The sequence below is a fragment of the Uranotaenia lowii genome, chromosome 1 (genome assembly GCF_029784155.1).
Source record: "Uranotaenia lowii strain MFRU-FL chromosome 1, ASM2978415v1, whole genome shotgun sequence".
In the NCBI taxonomy this organism is placed as follows: Eukaryota; Metazoa; Arthropoda; class Insecta; order Diptera; family Culicidae; genus Uranotaenia; species Uranotaenia lowii.
The window spans coordinates 198,806,997-198,830,270 of record NC_073691.1 but is presented as its reverse complement, the minus strand read 5'-3'; the positions used below and the strand labels follow the sequence as shown (position 1 = coordinate 198,830,270).

General features: G+C 31.5%; 1 protein-coding gene across 1 annotated transcript in view; it reads left to right on the top strand.

Moving 5' to 3' along the window:
* The window catches only part of LOC129738287 (collagen alpha chain CG42342), a 287,063-nt gene that overhangs the window by 182,728 nt on the left and 81,061 nt on the right, over window positions 1–23,274 (top strand). Inside the window, exons 7-9 of the mRNA XM_055729471.1 lie at window positions 819–998; window positions 1,063–1,168; window positions 12,461–12,549. Coding sequence (XP_055585446.1) covers window positions 819–998; window positions 1,063–1,168; window positions 12,461–12,549 — 375 coding nt within the window. The remainder of the gene's footprint in view (window positions 1–818; window positions 999–1,062; window positions 1,169–12,460; window positions 12,550–23,274) is intronic.

The window sequence follows — 23,274 nt, the reverse complement described above, 5'->3', positions numbered from 1 at the left end:
TTAGGGTGTTTCGAGTGTCGTTCTGTTTTTTTTTTTTGTGTTGTATAAAATATATATTTTTTTTATTAGCATGAAATTTTAGTAGATTTTTTTAGCGGTGGATGTCGATTAACAAAAATCTATTCTAACACCCTAACAATGCACCGAATCTCACAGGGACTAACTCTCCCACGCACTCACAAACGTAAACCGTAGCATGAAATTGACGTGTTTGCACTAGCCTAGTTCACTGAATGGCACTTAGAGCGCATAGCGAGTAAGAAGTGGCTGTCATACTGCATTCTGCACTTGTTTCAGCTGGCATGGCCTACTCCGGGGAACGAGAAGATGAAGTGTCAGGGCTGTTTACTCAAATCTCGAAACCGAAACCGAAACAACCGTCTTAGGGCAACCGTCCGTGTCCCTTGCTTATTTGATGAAGACCTGGTGGAGTCCTTCTTGCGTCAACTGGGTTATGCTTGGACGAACAAGTGAGCGAGATGAATGGCTTTTAAGTCACCCACTCGTCTAGAGGCCAATCCGAGAGTGATGCATTCCGGCGGTGATGCTACTTCTGGTTGATAATTAATCAGCCCAAGTCGTGACATCACTGTGTTGTAAAAATAACTCAAGACGACAACAATTCAACTAGTTCCTACTAGAAGCTTCGGGTTGTAACGAGTTTGGCGACAGGGATGGTCATCCGTCTCATTTGGCCTCGTTTCGGTTTCGACAGATTTGATTTCGCCTGGCAACTTCACTGCTGCCCTACTAAGTAGGCCTTGTCAAAGCAACCACGCAAAACTCTACACCACTAATCAAATTTCTTCAACTCACAGGGTGAACCGGGAGAACCAGGCCCTCCTGGACCACCGGGACCGACAGGACCATCCGGTCCCATGGGCCTGGACGGACGGCCGGGACCACCGGGCGATCCGGGTCCTAAGGGTGACCCGGGAACGGCAGGCGAGAAGGGCCCCGTCGGCAATCCGGGAACGCCGGGGCTCCCGGGAACGAAGGTCAGTGCCCGAATATTTGACTTCAACGTGATATTAATGGATGTTTTTCTAAACCCATCTCTAGGGTGATCGAGGAGACAAAGGAGATCGGGGGTTGACGACACACTTTAAGGGCGATCAGTTTCCGGCCGGCATCATCGAAGGGCCACCCGGCCCTCCGGGACCACCAGGTGAGTAGTCAAATACTCTTAAAATATGTCAAAATTGTCAAAATTGTCAAAATTGTCAAAATTGTCAGAATAATCAGAATTGTCAAAATTGTCAAGATTGTTAAGATTGTCAATATTGTCAAAATTGTCAAAATTGTCAAAATTGTCAAAATTGTCAAAATTGTCAAAATTGTCAAAATTGTCAAAATTGTCAAAATTGTCAAAATTGTCAAAATTGTCAAAATTGTCAAAATTGTCAAAATTGTCAAAATTGTCAAAATTGTCAAAATTGTCAAAATGGTCAAAATTGTCAAAATTGTCAAAATTGTCAAAATTGTCAAAATTGTCAAAATTGTCAAAATTGTCAAAATTGTCAAAATTGTCAAAATTGTCAAAATTGTCAAAATTGTCAAAATTGTCAAAATTGTCAAAATTGTCAAAATTGTCAAAATTGTCAAAATTGTCAAAATTGTCAAAATTGTCAAAATTGTCAAAATTGTCAAAATTGTCAAAAAAAAAATTGTCAAAATTGTCGAAATTGTAAAAATTGACAAAATTGTAAAAATTGTCAAAATTGTCAAAATTGTCAAAATTGTCAAAAAAAAATTGTCAAAATTGTCGAAATTGTAAAAATTGACAAAATTGTAAAAAATGTCAAAATTGTCAAAATAGTCAAAATTGTCAAAATTGTCAAAATTGTCAAAATTGTCAAAATTGTCAAAATTGTCAAAATTGTCAAAATTGTCAAAATTGTCAAAATTGTCAAAATTGTCAAAATTGTCAAAATTGTCAAAATTGTCAAAATTGTCAAAATTGTCAAAATTGTCAAAATTGTCAAAATTGTCAAAATTGTCAAAATTGTCAAAATTGTCAAAATTGTCAAAATTGTCAAAATTGTCAAAATTGTCAAAATTGTCAAAATTGTCAAAATTGTCAAAATTGTCAAAATTGTCAAAATTGTCAAAATTGTCAAAATTGTCAAAATTGTCAAAATTGTCAAAATTGTCAAAATTGTCAAAATTGTCAAAATTGTCAAAATTGTCAAAATTGTCAAAATTGTCAAAATGGTCAAAATTGTCAAAATTGTCAAAATTGTCAAAATTGTCAAAATTGTCAAAATTGTCAAAATTGTCAAAATTGTCAAAATTGTCAAAATTGTCAAAATTGTCAGAATTGTCAAAATTGTCAAAATTGTCAAAATTGTCAAAATTGTCAAAATTGTCAAAATTGTCAAAATTGTCAAAATTGTCAAAATTGTCAAAATTGTCAAAATTGTCAAAATTGTCAAAATTGTCAAAATTGTCAAAATTGTCAAAATTGTCAAAATTGTCAAAATTGTCAAAATTGTCAAAATTGTCAAAATTGTCAAAATTGTCAAAATTGTCAAAATTGTCAAAATTGTCAAAATTGTCAAAATTGTCAAAATTGTCAAAATTGTCAAAATTGTCAAAATTGTCAAAATTGTCAAAATTGTCAAAATTGTCAAAATTGTCAAAATTGTCAAAATTGTCAAAATTGTCAAAATTGTCAAAATTGTCAAAATTGTCAAAATTGTCAAAATTGTCAAAATTGTCAAAATTGTCAAAATTGTCAAAATTGTCAAAATTGTCAAAATTGTCAAAATTGTCAAAATTGTCAAAATTGTCAAAATTGTCAAAATTGTCAAAATTGTCAAAATTGTCAAAATTGTCAAAATTGTCAAAATTGTCAAAATTGTCAAAATTGTCAAAATTGTCAAAATGGTCAAAATTGTCAAAATTGTCAAAATTGTCAAAATTGTCAAAATTGTCAAAATTGTCAAAATTGTCAAAATTGTCAAAATTGTCAAAATTGTCAAAATTGTCAAAATTGTCAAAATTGTCAAAATTGTCAAAATTGTCAAAATTGTCAAAATTGTCAAAATTGTCAAAATTGTCAAAATTGTCAAAATTGTCAAAATTGTCAAAATTGTCAAAATTGTCAAAATTGTCAAAATTGTCAAAATTGTCAAAATTGACAAAATTGTCAAAATTGTCAAAATTGTCAAAAAAAAAATTGTCGAAATTGCAAAAATTGACAAAATTGTAAAAATTGTCAAAATTATCAAAATTGTCAAAATTGTCAAAATTGTCAAAATTGTCAAAATTGTCAAAATTGTCAAATTTGTCAAAATTGTCAAAATTGTCAAAATTGTCAAAATTGTCAAAATGTCAAAATGGTCAAAATTGTCAAAATTGTAAAAATTGTCAAAATTATCAAAATTGTCAAAATTGTCAAAATTGTCAAAATTGTCAAAATTGTCAAAATTGTCAAATTTGTCAAAATTGTCAAAATTGTCAAAATTGTCAAAATTGTCAAAATTGTCAAAATGTCAAAATGGTCAAAATTGTCAAAATTGTCAAAATTGTCAAAATTGTCAAAATTGTCAAAATTGTCAAAATTGTCAAAATTGTCAAAATTGTCAAAATTGTCAAAATTGTCAAAATTGTCAAAATTGTCAAAATTGTCAAAATTGTCAAAATTGTCAAAATTGTCAAAATTGTCAAAATTGTCAAAATTGTCAAAATTGTCAAAATTGTCAAAATTGTCAAAATTGTCAAAATTGTCAAAATTGTCGAAAAAAAAAATTGTCAAAATTGTCGAAATTGTAAAAATTGACAAAATTGTAAAAATTGTCAAAATTGTCAAAATTGTCAAAATTGTCAAAATTGTCAAAATTGTCAAAATTGTCAAAATTGTCAAAATTGTCAAAATTGTCAAAATTGTCAAAATTGTCAAAATTGTCAAAATTGTCAAAATTGTCAAAATTGTCAAAATTGTCAAAATTGTCAAAATTGTCAAAATTGTCAAAATTGTCAAAATTGTTAAAATTGTCAAAATTGTCAAAATTGTCAAAATTGTCAAAATTGTCAAAATTGTCAGAATAATCAGAATTGTAAAGATTGTTAAGATTGTCAATATTGTCAAAATTGTCAAAATTGTCAAAATTGTCAAAATTGTCAAAATTGTCAAAATTGTCAAAATTGTCAAAATTGTCAAAATTGTCAAAATTGTCAAAATTGTCAAAATTGTCAAAATTGTCAAAATTGTCAAAATTGTCAAAATTGTCAAAATTGTCAAAATTGTCAAAAAAAAAATTGTCAAAATTGTCGAAATTGTAAAAATTGACAAAATTGTAAAAATTGTCAAAATTGTCAAAATTGTCAAAATTGTCAAAAAAAAATTGTCAAAATTGTCGAAATTGTAAAAATTGACAAAATTGTAAAAATTGTCAAAATTGTCAAAATTGTCAAAATTGTCAAAATTGTCAAAATTGTCAAAATTGTCAAAATTGTCAAAATTGTCAAAATTGTCAAAATTGTCAAAATTGTCAAAATTGTCAAAATTGTCAAAATTGTCAAAATTGTCAAAATTGTCAAAATTGTCAAAATTGTCAAAATTGTCAAAATTGTCAAAATTGTCAAAATTGTCAAAATTGTCAAAATTGTCAAAATTGTCAAAATTGTCAAAATTGTCAAAATTGTCAAAATTGTCAAAATTGTCAAAATTGTCAAAATTGTCAAAATTGTCAAAATTGTCAAAATTGTCAAAATTGTCAAAATTGTCAAAATTGTCAAAATTGTCAAAATTGTCCAAATTGTCAAAATTGTCAAAATTGTCAAAATTGTCAAAATTGTCAAAATTGTCAAAATTGTCAAAATTGTCAAAATTGTCAAAATTGTCAAAATTGTCAAAATGGTCAAAATTGTCAAAATTGTCAAAATTGTCAAAATTGTCAAAATTGTCAAAATTGTCAAAATTGTCAAAATTGTCAAAATTGTCAAAATTGTCAAAATTGTCAAAATTGTCAAAATTGTCAAAATTGTCAAAATTGTCAAAATTGTCAAAATTGTCAAAATTGTCAAAATTGTCAAAATTGTCAAAATTGTCAAAATTGTCAAAATTGTCAAAATTGTCAAAATTGTCAAAATTGTCAAAATTGTCAAAATTGTCAAAATTGTCAAAATTGTCAAAATTGTCAAAATTGTCAAAATTGTCAAAATTGTCAAAATTGTCAAAATTGTCAAAATTGTCAAAATTGTCAAAATTGTCAAAATTGTCAAAATTGTCAAAATTGTCAAAATTGTCAAAATTGTCAAAATTGTCAAAATTGTCAAAATTGTCAAAATTGTCAAAATTGTCAAAATTGTCAAAATTGTCAAAATTGTCAAAATTGTCAAAATTGTCAAAATTGTCAAAATTGTCAAAATTGTCAAAATTGTCAAAATTGTCAAAATTGTCAAAATTGTCAAAATTGTCAAAATTGTCAAAATTGTCAAAATTGTCAAAATTGTCAAAATTGTCAAAATTGTCAAAATTGTCAAAATTGTCAAAATTGTCAAAATTGTCAAAATTGTCAAAATTGTCAAAATTGTCAAAATTGTCAAAATTGTCAAAATTGTCAAAATTGTCAAAATTGTCAAAATTGTCAAAATTGTCAAAATTGTCAAAATTGTCAAAATTGTCAAAATTGTCAAAATTGTCAAAATTGTCAAAATTGTCAAAATTGTCAAAATTGTCAAAATTGTCAAAATTGTCAAAATTGTCAAAATTGTCAAAATTGTCAAAATTGTCAAAATTGTCAAAATTGTCAAAATTGTCAAAATTGTCAAAATTGTCAAAAAAAAAATTGTCGAAATTGCAAAAATTGACAAAATTGTAAAGATTGTCAAAATTATCAAAATTGTCAAAATTGTCAAAATTGTCAAAATTGTCAAAATTGTCAAAATTGTCAAAATTGTCAAAATTGTCAAAATTGTCAAAATTGTCAAAATTGTCAAAATTGTCAAAATTGTCAAAATTGTCAAAATTGTCAAAATTGTCAAAATTGTCAAAATTGTCAAAATTGTCAAAATTGTCAAAATTGTCAAAATTGTCAAAATTGTCAAAATTGTCAAAATTGTCAAAATTGTCAAAATTGTCAAAATTGTCAAAATTGTCAAAATTGTCAAAATTGTCAAAATTGTCAAAATTGTCAAAATTGTCAAAATTGTCAAAATTGTCAAAATTGTCAAAATTGTCAAAATTGTCAAAATTGTCAAAATTGTCAAAAAAAAAATTGTCAAAATTGTCGAAATTGTAAAAATTGACAAAATTGTAAAAATTGTCAAAATTGTCAAAATTGTCAAAATTGTCAAAAAAAAATTGTCAAAATTGTCGAAATTGTAAAAATTGACAAAATTGTAAAAATTGTCAAAATTGTCAAAATTGTCAAAATAGTCAAAATTGTCAAAATTGTCAAAATTGTCAAAATTGTCAAAATTGTCAAAATTGTCAAAATTGTCAAAATTGTCAAAATTGTCAAAATTGTCAAAATTGTCAAAATTGTCAAAATTGTCAAAATTGTCAAAATTGTCAAAATTGTCAAAATTGTCAAAATTGTCAAAATTGTCAAAATTGTCAAAATTGTCAAAATTGTCAAAATTGTCAAAATTGTCAAAATTGTCAAAATTGTCAAAATTGTCAAAATTGTCAAAATTGTCAAAATTGTCAAAATTGTCAAAATTGTCAAAATTGTCAAAATTGTCAAAATTGTCAAAATTGTCAAAATTGTCAAAATTGTCAAAATTGTCAAAATTGTCAAAATTGTCAAAATTGTCAAAATTGTCAAAATTGTCAAAATTGTCAAAATTGTCAAAATTGTCAAAATGGTCAAAATTGTCAAAATTGTCAAAATTGTCAAAATTGTCAAAATTGTCAAAATTGTCAAAATTGTCAAAATTGTCAAAATTGTCAAAATTGTCAAAATTGTCAAAATTGTCAAAATTGTCAAAATTGTCAAAATTGTCAAAATTGTCAAAATTGTCAAAATTGTCAAAATTGTCAAAATTGTCAAAATTGTCAAAATTGTCAAAATTGTCAAAATTGTCAAAATTGTCAAAATTGTCAAAATTGTCAAAATTGTCAAAATTGTCAAAATTGTCAAAATTGTCAAAATTGTCAAAATTGTCAAAATTGTCAAAATTGTCAAAATTGTCAAAATTGTCAAAATTGTCAAAATTGTCAAAATTGTCAAAATTGTCAAAATTGTCAAAATTGTCAAAATTGTCAAAATTGTCAAAATTGTCAAAATTGTCAAAATTGTCAAAATTGTCAAAATTGTCAAAATTGTCAAAATTGTCAAAATTGTCAAAATTGTCAAAATTGTCAAAATTGTCAAAATTGTCAAAATTGTCAAAATTGTCAAAATTGTCAAAATTGTCAAAATTGTCAAAATTGTCAAAATTGTCAAAATTGTCAAAATTGTCAAAATTGTCAAAATTGTCAAAATTGTCAAAATTGTCAAAATTGTCAAAATTGTCAAAATTGTCAAAATTGTCAAAATGGTCAAAATTGTCAAAATTGTCAAAATTGTCAAAATTGTCAAAATTGTCAAAATTGTCAAAATTGTCAAAATTGTCAAAATTGTCAAAATTGTCAAAATTGTCAAAATTGTCAAAATTGTCAAAATTGTCAAAATTGTCAAAATTGTCAAAATTGTCAAAATTGACAAAATTGTCAAAATTGTCAAAATTGTCAAAAAAAAAATTGTCGAAATTGCAAAAATTGACAAAATTGTAAAAATTGTCAAAATTATCAAAATTGTCAAAATTGTCAAAATTGTCAAAATTGTCAAAATTGTCAAAATTGTCAAAATTGTCAAATTTGTCAAAATTGTCAAAATTGTCAAAATTGTCAAAATTGTCAAAATTGTCAAAATTGTCAAAATTGTCAAAATTGTCAAAATTGTCAAAATGTCAAAATGGTCAAAATTGTCAAAATTGTAAAAATTGTCAAAATTATCAAAATTGTCAAAATTGTCAAAATTGTCAAAATTGTCAAAATTGTCAAAATTGTCAAATTTGTCAAAATTGTCAAAATTGTCAAAATTGTCAAAATTGTCAAAATTGTCAAAATGTCAAAATGGTCAAAATTGTCAAAATTGTCAAAATTGTCAAAATTGTCAAAATTGTCAAAATTGTCAAAATTGTCAAAATTGTCAAAATTGTCAAAATTGTCAAAATTGTCAAAATTGTCAAAATTGTCAAAATTGTCAAAATTGTCAAAATTGTCAAAATTGTCAAAATTGTCAAAAAAAAAATTGTCAAAATTGTCGAAATTGTAAAAATTGACAAAATTGTAAAAATTGTCAAAATTGTCAAAATTGTCAAAATTGTCAAAATTGTCAAAATTGTCAAAATTGTCAAAATTGTCAAAATTGTCAAAATTGTCAAAATTGTCAAAATTGTCAAAATTGTCAAAATTGTCAAAATTGTCAAAATTGTCAAAATTGTCAAAATTGTCAAAATTGTCAAAATTGTCAAAATTGTCAAAATTGTCAAAATTGTCAAAATTGTCAAAATTGTCAAAATTGTTAAAATTGTCAAAATTGTCAAAATTGTCAAAATTGTCAAAATTGTCAAAATTGTCAGAATAATCAGAATTGTCAAGATTGTTAAGATTGTCAATATTGTCAAAATTGTCAAAATTGTCAAAATTGTCAAAATTGTCAAAATTGTCAAAATTGTCAAAATTGTCAAAATTGTCAAAATTGTCAAAATTGTCAAAATTGTCAAAATTGTCAAAATTGTCAAAATTGTCAAAATTGTCAAAATTGTCAAAATTGTCAAAAAAAAAATTGTCAAAATTGTCGAAATTGTAAAAATTGACAAAATTGTAAAAATTGTCAAAATTGTCAAAATTGTCAAAATTGTCAAAAAAAAATTGTCAAAATTGTCGAAATTGTAAAAATTGACAAAATTGTAAAAATTGTCAAAATTGTCAAAATTGTCAAAATTGTCAAAATTGTCAAAATTGTCAAAATTGTCAAAATTGTCAAAATTGTCAAAATTGTCAAAATTGTCAAAATTGTCAAAATTGTCAAAATTGTCAAAATTGTCAAAATTGTCAAAATTGTCAAAATTGTCAAAATTGTCAAAATTGTCAAAATTGTCAAAATTGTCAAAATTGTCAAAATTGTCAAAATTGTCAAAATTGTCAAAATTGTCAAAATTGTCAAAATTGTCAAAATTGTCAAAATTGTCAAAATTGTCAAAATTGTCAAAATTGTCAAAATTGTCAAAATTGTCAAAATTGTCAAAATTGTCAAAATTGTCAAAATTGTCAAAATTGTCAAAATTGTCAAAATTGTCAAAATTGTCAAAATTGTCAAAATTGTCAAAATTGTCAAAATTGTCAAAATTGTCAAAATTGTCAAAATTGTCAAAATTGTCAAAATTGTCAAAATTGTCCAAATTGTCAAAATTGTCAAAATTGTCAAAATTGTCAAAATTGTCAAAATTGTCAAAATTGTCAAAATTGTCAAAATTGTCAAAATTGTCAAAATTGTCAAAATGGTCAAAATTGTCAAAATTGTCAAAATTGTCAAAATTGTCAAAATTGTCAAAATTGTCAAAATTGTCAAAATTGTCAAAATTGTCAAAATTGTCAAAATTGTCAAAATTGTCAAAATTGTCAAAATTGTCAAAATTGTCAAAATTGTCAAAATTGTCAAAATTGTCAAAATTGTCAAAATTGTCAAAATTGTCAAAATTGTCAAAATTGTCAAAATTGTCAAAATTGTCAAAATTGTCAAAATTGTCAAAATTGTCAAAATTGTCAAAATTGTCAAAATTGCCAAAATTGTCAAAATTGTCAAAATTGTCAAAATTGTCAAAATTGTCAAAATTGTCAAAATTGTCAAAATTGTCAAAATTGTCAAAATTGTCAAAATTGTCAAAATTGTCAAAATTGTCAAAATTGTCAAAATTGTCAAAATTGTCAAAATTGTCAAAATTGTCAAAATTGTCAAAATTGTCAAAATTGTCAAAATTGTCAAAATTGTCAAAATTGTCAAAATTGTCAAAATTGTCAAAATTGTCAAAATTGTCAAAATTGTCAAAATTGTCAAAATTGTCAAAATTGTCAAAATTGTCAAAATTGTCAAAATTGTCAAAATTGTCAAAATTGTCAAAATTGTCAAAATTGTCAAAATTGTCAAAATTGTCAAAATTGTCAAAATTGTCAAAATTGTCAAAATTGTCAAAATTGTCAAAATTGTCAAAATTGTCAAAATTGTCAAAATTGTCAAAATTGTCAAAATTGTCAAAATTGTCAAAATTGTCAAAATTGTCAAAATTGTCAAAATTGTCAAAATTGTCAAAATTGTCAAAATTGTCAAAATTGTCAAAATTGTCAAAATTGTCAAAATTGTCAAAATTGTCAAAATTGTCAAAATTGTCAAAATTGTCAAAATTGTCAAAATTGTCAAAATTGTCAAAATTGTCAAAATTGTCAAAATTGTCAAAATTGTCAAAATTGTCAAAAAAAAAATTGTCGAAATTGCAAAAATTGACAAAATTGTAAAAATTGTCAAAATTATCAAAATTGTCAAAATTGTCAAAATTGTCAAAATTGTCAAAATTGTCAAAATTGTCAAAATTGTCAAATTTGTCAAAATTGTCAAAATTGTCAAAATTGTCAAAATTGTCAAAATGTCAAAATGGTCAAAATTGTCAAAATTGTAAAAATTGTCAAAATTATCAAAATTGTCAAAATTGTCAAAATTGTCAAAATTGTCAAAATTGTCAAATTTGTCAAAATTGTCAAAATTGTCAAAATTGTCAAAATTGTCAAAATTGTCAAAATGTCAAAATGGTCAAAATTGTCAAAATTGTCAAAATTGTCAAAATTGTCAAAATTGTCAAAATTGTCAAAATTGTCAAAATTGTCAAAATTGTCAAAATTGTCAAAATTGTCAAAATTGTCAAAATTGTCAAAATTGTCAAAATTGTCAAAATTGTCAAAATTGTCAAAATTGTCAAAATTGTCAAAAAAAAAATTGTCAAAATTATCGAAATTGTAAAAATTGACAAAATTGTAAAAATTGTCAAAATTGTCAAAATTGTCAAAATTGTCAAAATTGTCAAAATTGTCAAAATTGTCAAAATTGTCAAAATTGTCAAAATTGTCAAATTTGTCAAAATTGTCAAAATTGTCAAAATTGTCAAAATTGTCAAAATTGTCAAAATTGTCAAAATTGTCAAAATTGTCAAAATTGTTAAAATTGTCAAAATTGTCAAAATTGTCAAAATTGTCAAAATTGTCAAAATTGTCAGAATAATCAGAATTGTCAAGATTGTTAAGATTGTCAATATTGTCAAAATTGTCAAAATTGTCAAAATTGTCAAAATTGTCAAAATTGTCAAAATTGTCAAAATTGTCAAAATTGTCAAAATTGTCAAAATTGTCAAAATTGTCAAAATTGTCAAAATTGTCAAAATTGTCAAAATTGTCAAAATTGTCAAAATTGTCAAAATTGTCAAAATTGTCAAAATTGTCAAAATTGTCAAAATTGTCAAAATTGTCAAAATTGTCAAAATTGTCAAAATTGTCAAAATTGTCAAAATTGTCAAAATTGTCAAAAAAAAAATTGTCAAAATTGTCGAAATTGTAAAAATTGACAAAATTGTAAAAATTGTCAAAATTGTCAAAATTGTCAAAATTGTCAAAATTGTCAAAATTGTCAAAATTGACAAAATTGTCAAAATTGTCAAAATTGTCAAAAATAAATTGTCGAAATTGTAAAAATTGACAAAATTGTAAAAATTGTCAAAATTATCAAAATTGTCAAAATTGTCAAAATTGTCAAAATTGTCAAAATTGTCAAAATTGTCAAAATTGTCAAAATTGTCAAATTTGTCAAAATTGTCAAAATTGTCAAAATTGTCAAAATTGTCAAAATTGTCAAAATTGTCAAAATTGTCAAAATTGTCAAAATTGTCAAAATTGTCAAATTTGTCAAAATTGTCAAAATTGTCAAAATTGTCAAAATTGTCAAAATTGTCAAAATTGTCAAAATTGTCAAAATTGTCAAAATTGTCAAAATTGTTAAAATTGTCAAAATTGTCAAAATTGTCAAAATTGTCAAAATTGTCAAAATTGTCAGAATAATCAGAATTGTCAAGATTGTTAAGATTGTCAATATTGTCAAAATTGTCAAAATTGTCAAAATTGTCAAAATTGTCAAAATTGTCAAAATTGTCAAAATTGTCAAAATTGTCAAAATTGTCAAAATTGTCAAAATTGTCAAAATTGTCAAAATTGTCAAAATTGTCAAAATTGTCAAAATTGTCAAAATTGTCAAAATTGTCAAAATTGTCAAAATTGTCAAAATTGTCAAAATTGTCAAAATTGTCATAATTGTCAAAATTGTCCAAATTGTCCAAATTGTCAAAACTGTCAAAAAAGTCAAAATTGTTTAAATTCTTAAAATTGTCAAAATTTTCATAATTTTTATTGTCACGTTTGTTTCAGGTCCTCCCGGAGAGAAAGGTGACATCGGCCCAGAAGGTCCCCCGGGTCCTCAGGGCGAAAAAGGTCCCCGGGGTAAGCGAGGAAAGCGGGTAAGTATCTTTAATGTGATGTGATACAAACACTCGGTGTTAGTAAACAAAGTGACTTCTGCAATGAAATGCAAATTTGACATTTGTAAATCAAAAGAAAAGTGTAATTTATTTATCTATTTTCAATTTAATTGAATTTCAATGGACTGAATGTCACTCTGTTTACCAAAAAAAAACAAAGTCCCAATAAAGTGGGATTATAATTCAAACTGGACTAATCTGTCCATGCGAACAGCTGCAAATAGTTGACCAACAACCAAGTGACACAAAAATGACAAATTGACAAACGGACCGAGCACGCTCTGCTAGATTGCATGTGATATGTTTTTTTTTCATAAATTTTAATTTAAATGTGATGAGTTGATCTACAGTGGATAAAAGATAAATGTACAATCATATTTATTCACACTGCTATCTCTTTCTCTCGCGCACTCTCTCTGAACGCCGTAAACCGCATGCCAATGTTCCAATTAATGCAATTTGTAACCATTCACACCTTCAATTAGCTTCATTTCCATCAGCACACAGATCGGTGGTCAGGAACAACGATTTTTTCATCTGTTTAAACACGTTTTCATTAATTTTCAATCCAACGATCCTATTCTCTTGAGAGAAAAAAATCATGGTCACAAACCGGCAACAATCGCACAGAAATCAAAAACACATTCATATGGCGACGTGGCATTTCCGTTCTCCGATTTTAGTCATATCCGGTGGGACATCACCGAATGATGCATGTGCTTTATGACATTCTCTCCGAATGCATGAATCTTTGCAACGGGTATCGCAAAAACAAAACAAAACAATATCTACATTCATTAGCCAACGATAGGCACCGATCCAATGCCACTATATGTCATCACTATTTTATTTTCAGGATGGAAAAAACCGAAGCAAACTGAAATCTGACTAATTGGAAAGCTTTTAGTTCCAAATTTGATCTGTTAGCATGCGCAGCGTTTAAACAAAAAAAGGTTTTTCTGTTCTTCAAAGAACTAATACCGGCATCGTGGTTTGTTAGTGGCGTACTGTCAATTTGATCCGATGAAATTGTTTAATGGAGGTGGCCTAAAACATGTTCAAAGAAAGAATCACTCAATTTCATGTTTCAGTAGAATCAATTTCAGGCGGGTTTAGCTGTACTCGGTTTTACAATTCACCCTTTACTTTTAGTGTATTCGCAACCAATTTGGGTGGTTTTTTCCCACAGTATGTGTTTAGGCCGTCTTGAGGATGAAATTCGAGTAGGCGTTGACTCGCGCGGACGTCAAAATATTTTGGCTCCGTGAGAAAGTCGTTCTGACTAAGGAAGAAAAAAGATTGATTAAGATAAAACCAGAATCAAATCGTGTTGAAAATAACCGCAAAGGTGTACAAAATTGTGAAGTGTGCTCTAGCAAAAAAAAAACTACGGGATGTGGGAAGAAACAAATCAGTTTGGAAAATTTCGGTTGCAATAGGTTATCAAAACAGCGTCAGTCTGCTCTTGCCAACTTTAGACGGTTCTGAATCAGCGAATAATGTGTCCTGTTGACGATAAACTATTCGGTGAGATCCAACCTTTTTAACATGTTTTAAATAACTTTTGCATTGTATGAACTTTATTTCTCCCTTTGTTTTTACCGCAAGTCTTTTATTTTCCAGAATGCTTCCATGTTTTGGCTTTGTTGATTAAAGATGAAGAAGAAGTATGTGTTTAGGCCGTCTGGAGCATTGCAAAGTATCTTCACTTCTTAAATGTGCGCCAATTTCAGTGGTTTTGCATAATTGACAAACAAATTTCGGCTCACTACAATTCCTCTAGAGAGTGACGGAATTTAAATTTCCATCATTCGATTTGCTGGTTCACTAATCGCCTTTTAAATTAATAATTTACAGGTCTCGTGCAGCAAGCAATAACTGCTTCCAGGGCTTAGAGCAACCAATCAACTGTCCTATATTTCTAGTTAACGCCCTCCCGTTGACAATTGGCGCCCAACGTGAGTGAGCGTAGTAGTGGTGTCCATTATATTTATTGGTCATGAATTACCACCCTTAGCAATGTTCGGTGCAAAATTCGCCCCGCCTATATGCACCTACTTTAGCACAACTCAAAACAATATTTGTCCGACAACTGGGCACCGGAAATCTCATTATCGAGCGCCGACCACCGTTCGCTCGGCTGAAATTAAACAAATAAAACTCGCATATCAGCACCGAACCAAACGCGCTGGGAACCAAATTAAATGATGGTGCGAAAATTTCCACCCACTCCCGGCTCCTTGAAATTCATTTGCTTCGCGAATGCCTAGAGATCAGCTTCCCCGTACATGGTAAGGGGATGGAACAAGGACTTTTTTTTTTAGTTTAAAAGTGAGTGAGGATGGAAATTATTTCCGTTTCGTTAGCGACCGAAACTGGACTGCAATTCGAGGCGAACAATCAGCAGCCGGTTATAAATTTCAAAACGGCGATGATTGTATGCGTATTAAGGGAGAACTGTACAGAAGGCACCAGGCAAGCTTACACGCAATTAACAGCGCTACCAATAATTTTTAAACAAAATTGAACGTAGTCTACGCTAGCGGTTTATAAAATAAGAAATTAAAGCTGCTCCGAAGAAAAGCGTGTGGAGAAAACACACAGGTTAATTGCAAAAACGCGCTTTAGTAAAATAATAAACAGAAGTAAAAATAAAAATATCCATCTTGTATTTTATATTAAATTTATTTTATTTCTGTTGTGATATCAAATAAAATTTAATACTACTAACTACTAACTGATATTATAATAACATTTATTCTTGTCAAGTCATGTATAAAGGTCAGGTTACAATAGTGATTGATATATGTTTAGATTATCCATCCGTCATATTGGCAACACTTAACTAATAATTTCCTATCTGTTCAGCTGGCAACTATTCCAGTGAATACAACGAATTCACTTTTCGTCGATTCCAGAACAACTGCGAATTGACGAAAATTCTCTCTCACTTGCGACTCTCTGTTATTGTTTACATTTGCCACGCGGTTCGTCATTCCGGATGTAACTTCGAATAGTTCGGTCGTCGCCAGTCTGACAATTTTATTTTTCATTTTCCTTTTTCCGATGTGTTGCTTTTGAAGTGCTTTGCCTATTTGCATCTCATTTTTGTAAATGTTAACACGTTCGTCGCCACGCTCATTTTGGTAGTTTTGCTAGTCGGGCCCAAAAAATTTTTCAGAGAGAGAAAGCAAAGAGGGAGAACTCCTATATTTGAAACGTGTGGCGAAGCTGAGCGGTAAACTCAAGTAAGAGAGCGTCACCTGCTTTTTGATGTGACGGGGACCCCCAGGAAATACACCCGTCTGCCGAATATGGGTGACGTGGCGACGAACGTGTTAAGGCCGCTCCTAAGAGCAAGTTCACTGGTTGAGATGGAGTTGGAAATTTCGATGGTTTACATCACATCACAACACATTTGCTGTCCACCGGTGTTGGGAAAATCTGATATTCGAACAGTTTCGCGCTGCAAAATTTGTATCGTATAACACTTTTTGGCTGAGGGTGATAGAAAAACACGTAAATTTGCAACACCGAACGGAGTGATAGAGCCTGCGTTGCAAAACAGTATCCGTGCGTAGAACGCTTCGGTGCTGCCACCTTCCATATGTTTAAAACCTTGATAAAACACTATTTGGTATACGAAATGAAATATTGAACAATTTTAAACTTTTTCGCAACGTATTATTTTCTTGCTTAAACAATTAGTTTCATCGGTTAAATTAGCAGGATTTCTAAGAAACCAAAATTTCATGTTATAAACTCTCCCAACTTACATCCAAATTTCGTGTAATCAGAGCCAATAGTTTTCGTCATAGTTTTTTTTTTCTGTCAACACGAGTCACAGAGATGCCAAAATTTTCCAATGCGTATCAATTGTTTACGAAAGTTAAGACAGATTTTTTTTTAAGAATTTTGTATTCCAAAGGATCCCGTATAATGTTATTATTTGGCTTGCAGGAAAACGAATATAGGAATGGTAAGTACCCTTATCTTTATATTTCAATCTTGTAATGGATCGTATTATTTCATTTCCAGGCTTGATGATGTTGAGAAACGAATTATCATGAACAGCAGGAAGATTAAACTTCAGCGATGGCCAGGATGGTTAAGGAAACCTATACAAAATATGGTTGCAGGAGCTGGTAAAGCCCGCAAGCACTTAAATAAGGAACTCGACACGCAAGGCTAGTATCCGGAAGTAGTAGGATGACCAGGATGCATCGAGTCTGTAATTTTTAGACACGATGGAATTCTCTACTATTCAGATGGAAATAATTTCTACGTGGAATGGTGGAAATCGTACTGAACCATGATTCACCTGAACGGGTACACTCAACGAAGCTAACTGATTGGACAGGAAGCAAGCACTCGGTGGTAGATGATTCTCACCAAGTAATCAACAATCGCATGCTGATAAATAGATCGATTCCTAACTCCGCTTTGGGATCATCGTGGCACATCCGTCCCCAAAGTAAAGCGAGGGATCTGAAAAATTATCCTCTAGTTCATTTCGAATGGTTTTGGAAAGTTAAGAAATCATCCGGAGCAAAACAAGTCGATGAAGACAAGAATTAATTTCTAAATCGCAGTGCAAAATTTCATGATATTTCCTATGAAGAAACTCAAAATAACCGCAGTCAGATATTTGTAGGTCAAACTGCAGAGTACCCGACGAGTTATTAAAGAATCGTGAATGTGATTGTATACTTTAAAAAGTAAATAAATAAATATTTAAATCCATTATATTGTTCTTTAAACAACAATCATTATCTTAAAAAAGGAATGATAATTTGACGTAGGGGTATGCATTTAACGAAATATTTTTCTTAATTCAATTGATTTATAATAATTTCCTTGTGTAATAAAAAAGATTATTTGCGATGTTGTTATAACTTTCATATCTACCTGTTTGAAATCTTATTTTAGGTTGATGATAGGAAAAAGTGAACTTTATTTAAATTTTCAAACGATCAATACAAAATACAAAAAAATCAGTAAAAATACTGAAAAGCAAATGGACTTGGCATCGCTGGTTGCTTTTAATTGTATACCTTTGTTTCTATCACACCGGTGGACGGCCAACATTTTTGGTCTATTTTTCACGATACAAAAATTCCCATCTGTGCTACAGCTGTCAAAATTCCTACCACTTTTTCCCAACACCATTGGACTTGCTCTAACGGTGTATAGAAAACACGGTTTTGGACCACGCCAAAACAGTCCGCCTGGCACCGGTGGCATAAATGGCTGTTTTAGCACAATTATCGATTTCAAAATTCCTAACCGTTATACGCCTTTGTTCCAAATTCATGCAAATTTGAAACAGAATTCTTAACAATACGACGGACCGATTTTCACGTTTGAGGCTCACGGTGGGAAAATTTTAGCCAATGATGATTGTTTTCACACATGTTTGGGTAACATTGGGTGTGATAGTTGTTTCTTTTTGAGATAAATAAATATTATTTAAATGTTTCTTTCCCACTTCAACCACCCAGCAAACATAACATCGCATTAGAAATGTCAGTTCAACTCGTTAACAATGTTAATGCGAATCGTAATTCCCACCAAACCAAGTAAATGATCGTAAAAATGGTTACTTAAAGTCTACCGACTCGGATATGACAAAATTGCGCCATGTTTGCAAATTTGTCTGCCGCGTGCGGGATTCAAGTGAGAAAACAACCTTGTTGTTCTCTCTGCGATTAGCAGTGCAACCAGATTTCTAAACATCAGAGGGTCCATTTGGTTAAACTGTCCAATGAGAGAAGCAGCAAATATTGTCGCTGGCAACGGTTTGCATGCATTGAGAGCATAACTTGCGCTCTCTCGCATACTGTCAGGATGTACGGTAAAAGGTGTTGTATATCGTCCAATTTTTACAACACTTATCGTATAAGCCAGAAGTAAAAAATATGTATGTATATTGCCTCCACTTTAGTACGTAAATGCTGTTTTTTCGAGTTATATAAGATGATTTTATAATGTATATGAAACGTATAGCAAAGTTTGTTGAGAAATATACCTGCAAAAATGTTTGCTGGGCAGCCTATACGTAACAGAAATTGTGTCAAGTATAAAATCTATAATGTATGTCACACTATTCTTGACTTCGTTTATTTTTTTTTTTTTTATTTTCATAGTATTCCGTCTCACGACATAACTTGACGAACATAATTCCTAAAATTCACTCGGTTCAAAGCAACCGTTCTCCAATTTTTCAGGCACCCCACGTTCCCCAGATCACGCTCCACTTGGTCTAACCATCTCGCTCGTTGCGCCCTGCTCGTCTTGTTCCTACCGGATTCGTAGCGAACACCTGTTTTGCAGGACAGTCGTCCGGCATTCTCGCAACATGTCCCACCCAGCCTTCACCACCTTCTGGATACTGTGTTCGTCGTAGAGTCGCGCGAGCTCGTGGTTTATCCTTCGCCTCCACACTCCGTTCTCCTGTACGCCGCCAAAGATGGTTCTTAACACTCGTCGCTCGAATACTCCGAGTGTACGCAGGTCCTCCTCGAGCAATATCCATGTCTCGTGCCCGTAGAGAACAACCGGTCTAATAAGCGTCATATACAGGTTACACTTCGTGCGAGGGCTAAATCTTCTCGACCGCAGTTGCTTGTGGAGTCCATAATAGACACGACTTCCGCTGATAATTCGCCTCCGGATCTCACGACTGGTGTCATTGTCTGCGGTCACCAGTGAGCCCAGATAGACAAAGTCTTCGACTATCTCCATCTCGTCGCCGTCGATCGTGACCTTGTTATTACTGGACAAGTGGGTTCGGTCGGTCTCGGATCCGCAGGCCAGCATGTACTTCGTCTTGGACGTATTAATCATCAACCCAATCCTTCCTGCTTCACGTTTCAGTTTGCGGTAGATCTCCTCCACCGCCGCAGATGATCTGCCGACTATATCAATGTCAGCGGCAAAGCAGATAAGTTGACTGGATCTGTTGAAAATCGTGCCCCGCATTTCGCCCACCGCTCGTCGAATAACGTTGAACATCATGCAGGATAGACCATCACCTTGTCGAAGCCCCCTGCGCGATTCGAATGAACTCGACAATTCACCCGAGATCCGCACACAGCACTGCTTTCCATCCATCGTCGCCTTGATCAGTCTGATCAGCTTCCCGGAAAAGCCGTTCTCGTCCATGATTTTCCATAGCTCGTTACGGTCGATCGCGTAGGGACTTGGTGTTCATGGCATTTTTGGAGTATTTGCCGTAATGTGAATATCTGGTCCGTCGTAGACCGTCCCTCCATGAAGCCGGCCTGATGACTTCCTACGAATCTGTTTGCTTGGGGCGTTAGGCGGCGGAGTAGGATTCGAGACAACACTTTGTAGGCGGCATTGAGGACAGTGATCGCTCGGTAGTTTTCACAGTCCAATTTGTCGTCCTTCTTGTAGATGGGGCATATTACTCCCTCCTTCTACTCCTCCGGTAGCTGTTCTACGTCTCAGATCCGGACTATCAACCGGTGTAGCCAATCGGCCAACTTGTCCGGGCCCATTTTGATGAGTTCAGCTGCGATGCCAAAATTACTCGCAAGTATAGATCAAATCAGTGCAGTGCTCACACTATTACCTAGAGTTGTGTTAAACCTTGAAGTGTTCGCTATTATCGAAGAAATGGTTGATGATGCTATCAGCAATTTGAGGTTTTCTTCCTCAACCGGAAAAGATTGTGCGTTTTTGAAAGGTGTAGCGCCGTAGGCTTGTCACTCACTCACATATGAGACCCTCAGAGCCAAAGGGGTATAAGTGACAAAATGGTCGATTTTGAGTTAATGATGTCAAACGATTCTTCATATTTCAAACCAGATTTTATGATTTTTTCGTATTTTTTAATTTTATTTACATACTTTTACATTTGAAAGAAAAAATCATTTATTTGAAAAATATATGGCCAAACACAACTTTTTAAAAGCGTGATTTCTCGGAATAAGCTTTTATGCACTTATACCCCTTTGGCTCCAAGGGCCTCATATTCAACCAGTCCTCCGTGTGGAGAATATGATAAAAGAATAGAATCAAGTTTATTTAAGTGCAAATACACTGATTTTAATATAAGAAATAGTGAGCAATTTACTTTAGTGTTTCTTGAGAAAGTTGTTGACATCCTCGACACGTGAGTGCTTGTGAGATACAACATTCGATGATAAAGGGGATGTAGCTGAGTAAAAGGGAAAGCAATACCTCGATGAGCGTGGTAAGCGATCGATGAAAAATCGTTCTTCCTTCTATTCGCGACTGTTACTGAAGACAGACGTACTTCAAAAGTGCTGTCCGAAAAAATCAACTAGGGTTCGTCTGAATACTCAAATTGATGAAAAATCAACAAGGAAAAGACACGACACTTCGAACAATAAAAATTTCCTGCCACCTGGAAAGCTTCATTCGTGATCTTTGCCTTTAAAAAATGGTAACAAACAGGATGTGTGAAATTAAGTCACGGCGCTTGCTGTCTGCTCAAACGATGTAATGTTTTCATCGTGCCGGAGTTGGAGTTCTGAAAATCAGTATGGATTTTTTTAAAAATAAAGATCAGTAACTGATCAGTTTTTAAATCATTCTGTTTATCCAATACCGATGGTAGCAAGCACTTTGATTCAGTGAATCACGAAATTTTGCTTGAAAAGCTACAACGTTTAGGATTTTCCGAAATACTGTGTATATGGATTAGGAGCTACCTAACAAACCGTCGTTTAGCTATCAGAAATGGCTCCGCTGAATCAACCGACTTCATTTCAACTTCAGGGGTACCACAAGGCAGTAGCTTGAGCCCATTAATGTTAACGCTTTTCTGCAATGATATAAACATGCTTCTTGTTGGATGTGGAGTACTCCTGTATGCGAATTATCTGAAAATATTTTTGATCATAAACAGCCTTACTGATTGTCACAAATTTCAACAATACCTGGATACAGTGTGTTGCCAACCTTCTAGTTTTGAGTGTTACCAAGCGATGTATCATAATATTTGGACGCAGGAAACAATCTTCCTTGAAGGATTATAATTTTCTGAGCGAACAATTGTAGACTGAATAAAGGATCTTGGTGTTATTTTAGACAGTCATATGACTTTTGAGCACCCCTACTCTTCTACTATCGATGAAACTAATCTTATTCTGGGATTTATCTTACGTTTGAGCAAAGAATTTACTGATCCTGCCTGCCTGCGAGCTCTATACTTCTGTTTGGTTCGTTCTACATTAGAATATGTAAGCTTTCTGTGGTGGCCGTTTGAAGCTAAATAGAGTGCGCGTTTTGGAGCAATTCAAAGAAGATTTGTGCGATATGCTCTTCGGGAGTTGCCTTGGGAGAATCCTCTAAACCTGACCCCGAATGATCGGCGTTGTCCTTTACTGGGTCTTCACAGACTGTCGGATCGTCATGCCATCGGCCAGTCACTGTTCGTGGTGAAAGTTTTACGAAATAAAATTGACTATTTATGGCTTTTTTCTCGATGTAATAACTATGCTCCTGAAAAAGCTCTGCGAACTCGAGACTGGCTTTCATTAGAATCGAAAAGTTCTCGGTATGGTAGTGGCAACCCTTTACGTTCCGCAAAAATAATATTTCTACATTTTTATATGCTTTTTGACTTTAATGTATGTTGAACAACCTTTAAACGACGGATTGAATCTTAATTAAGTGACAAATTTAGAAATAAAAATTAGACAAATCATCGCTCGTGCATTATATTTTTGTCATCTTAAATTAAGTTTATCAGACAACTATGACAGATGAATTTAAATCTTTAAAACAAAACAACCGTGGTGAGAGTGAATTGACGTTTGATATTAAATGTTTTAGCGGGATGATGTGTTTTTACTCAAAGCTTGAATGCAAAGCTGCAAACCTTGAGAAAAGAAAAACTGTAAAGCTTAGATCCCATCTCGCAGATAGGAATCACCATAAACGATTTGTTCGAAAGAACAACATCCCGACTATCTTGATACTTAGAGTCAGGGTTGACAAAATTTGGAATAATTTGGTGGAATAAAAATCAGGATACGTCTAAGTAATGGAAATTTCACTCAAAGTAATGACCTTTTTTTGTCGACGATTCACATTTTCACTTCAGCAATTTCAGCAATGCAATCTGATGCAGCTTCTTACTGCCCATTTTTTATCACATTCACAAAAATCTGCCAAAATCAGGCTTGTTTTCAAAAATCAGGGTAATCGAATGGCTTGTCCGGTTGTCAGGCTGAGCCCCGAAAAATCAGGCCAATCCTGAAAAATCAGGCACATTGGCATCTCTGCTTAGAGTAGAGATGGGCAAAACGGCACATTTCAATGAGCGGCGCAGAGCCATTCGCTGAAATCAAAGAGCCAGCTCATTTGAACAGATTTGAGGGGCTCAAAATTGAACCGTGTCTGCAGGTCAACGTAAACTGAAAAGCGGAGTACAGCAAGAAGACGTTTGTTTGTTCTCTCGAACCAAAAAAAAAACCAGCATACATTTTAGAAGGTATATCGCAGGAACAACAGAATTATTCAAACACATATAGCAGTTGAAAAGATTGTATGAAACTTACCAAAATAGCATATAGGTACAAAAGTGGAGGCGACAAGACAATGGCAAGATTTGAACGATTCGATTTCCCCACAAAAAGCAAAATAAACGATTTTAAGTAATTTGAGTAAAACGAAAAAAAATGTGTTCAACCGGGACTTGAACTCCTG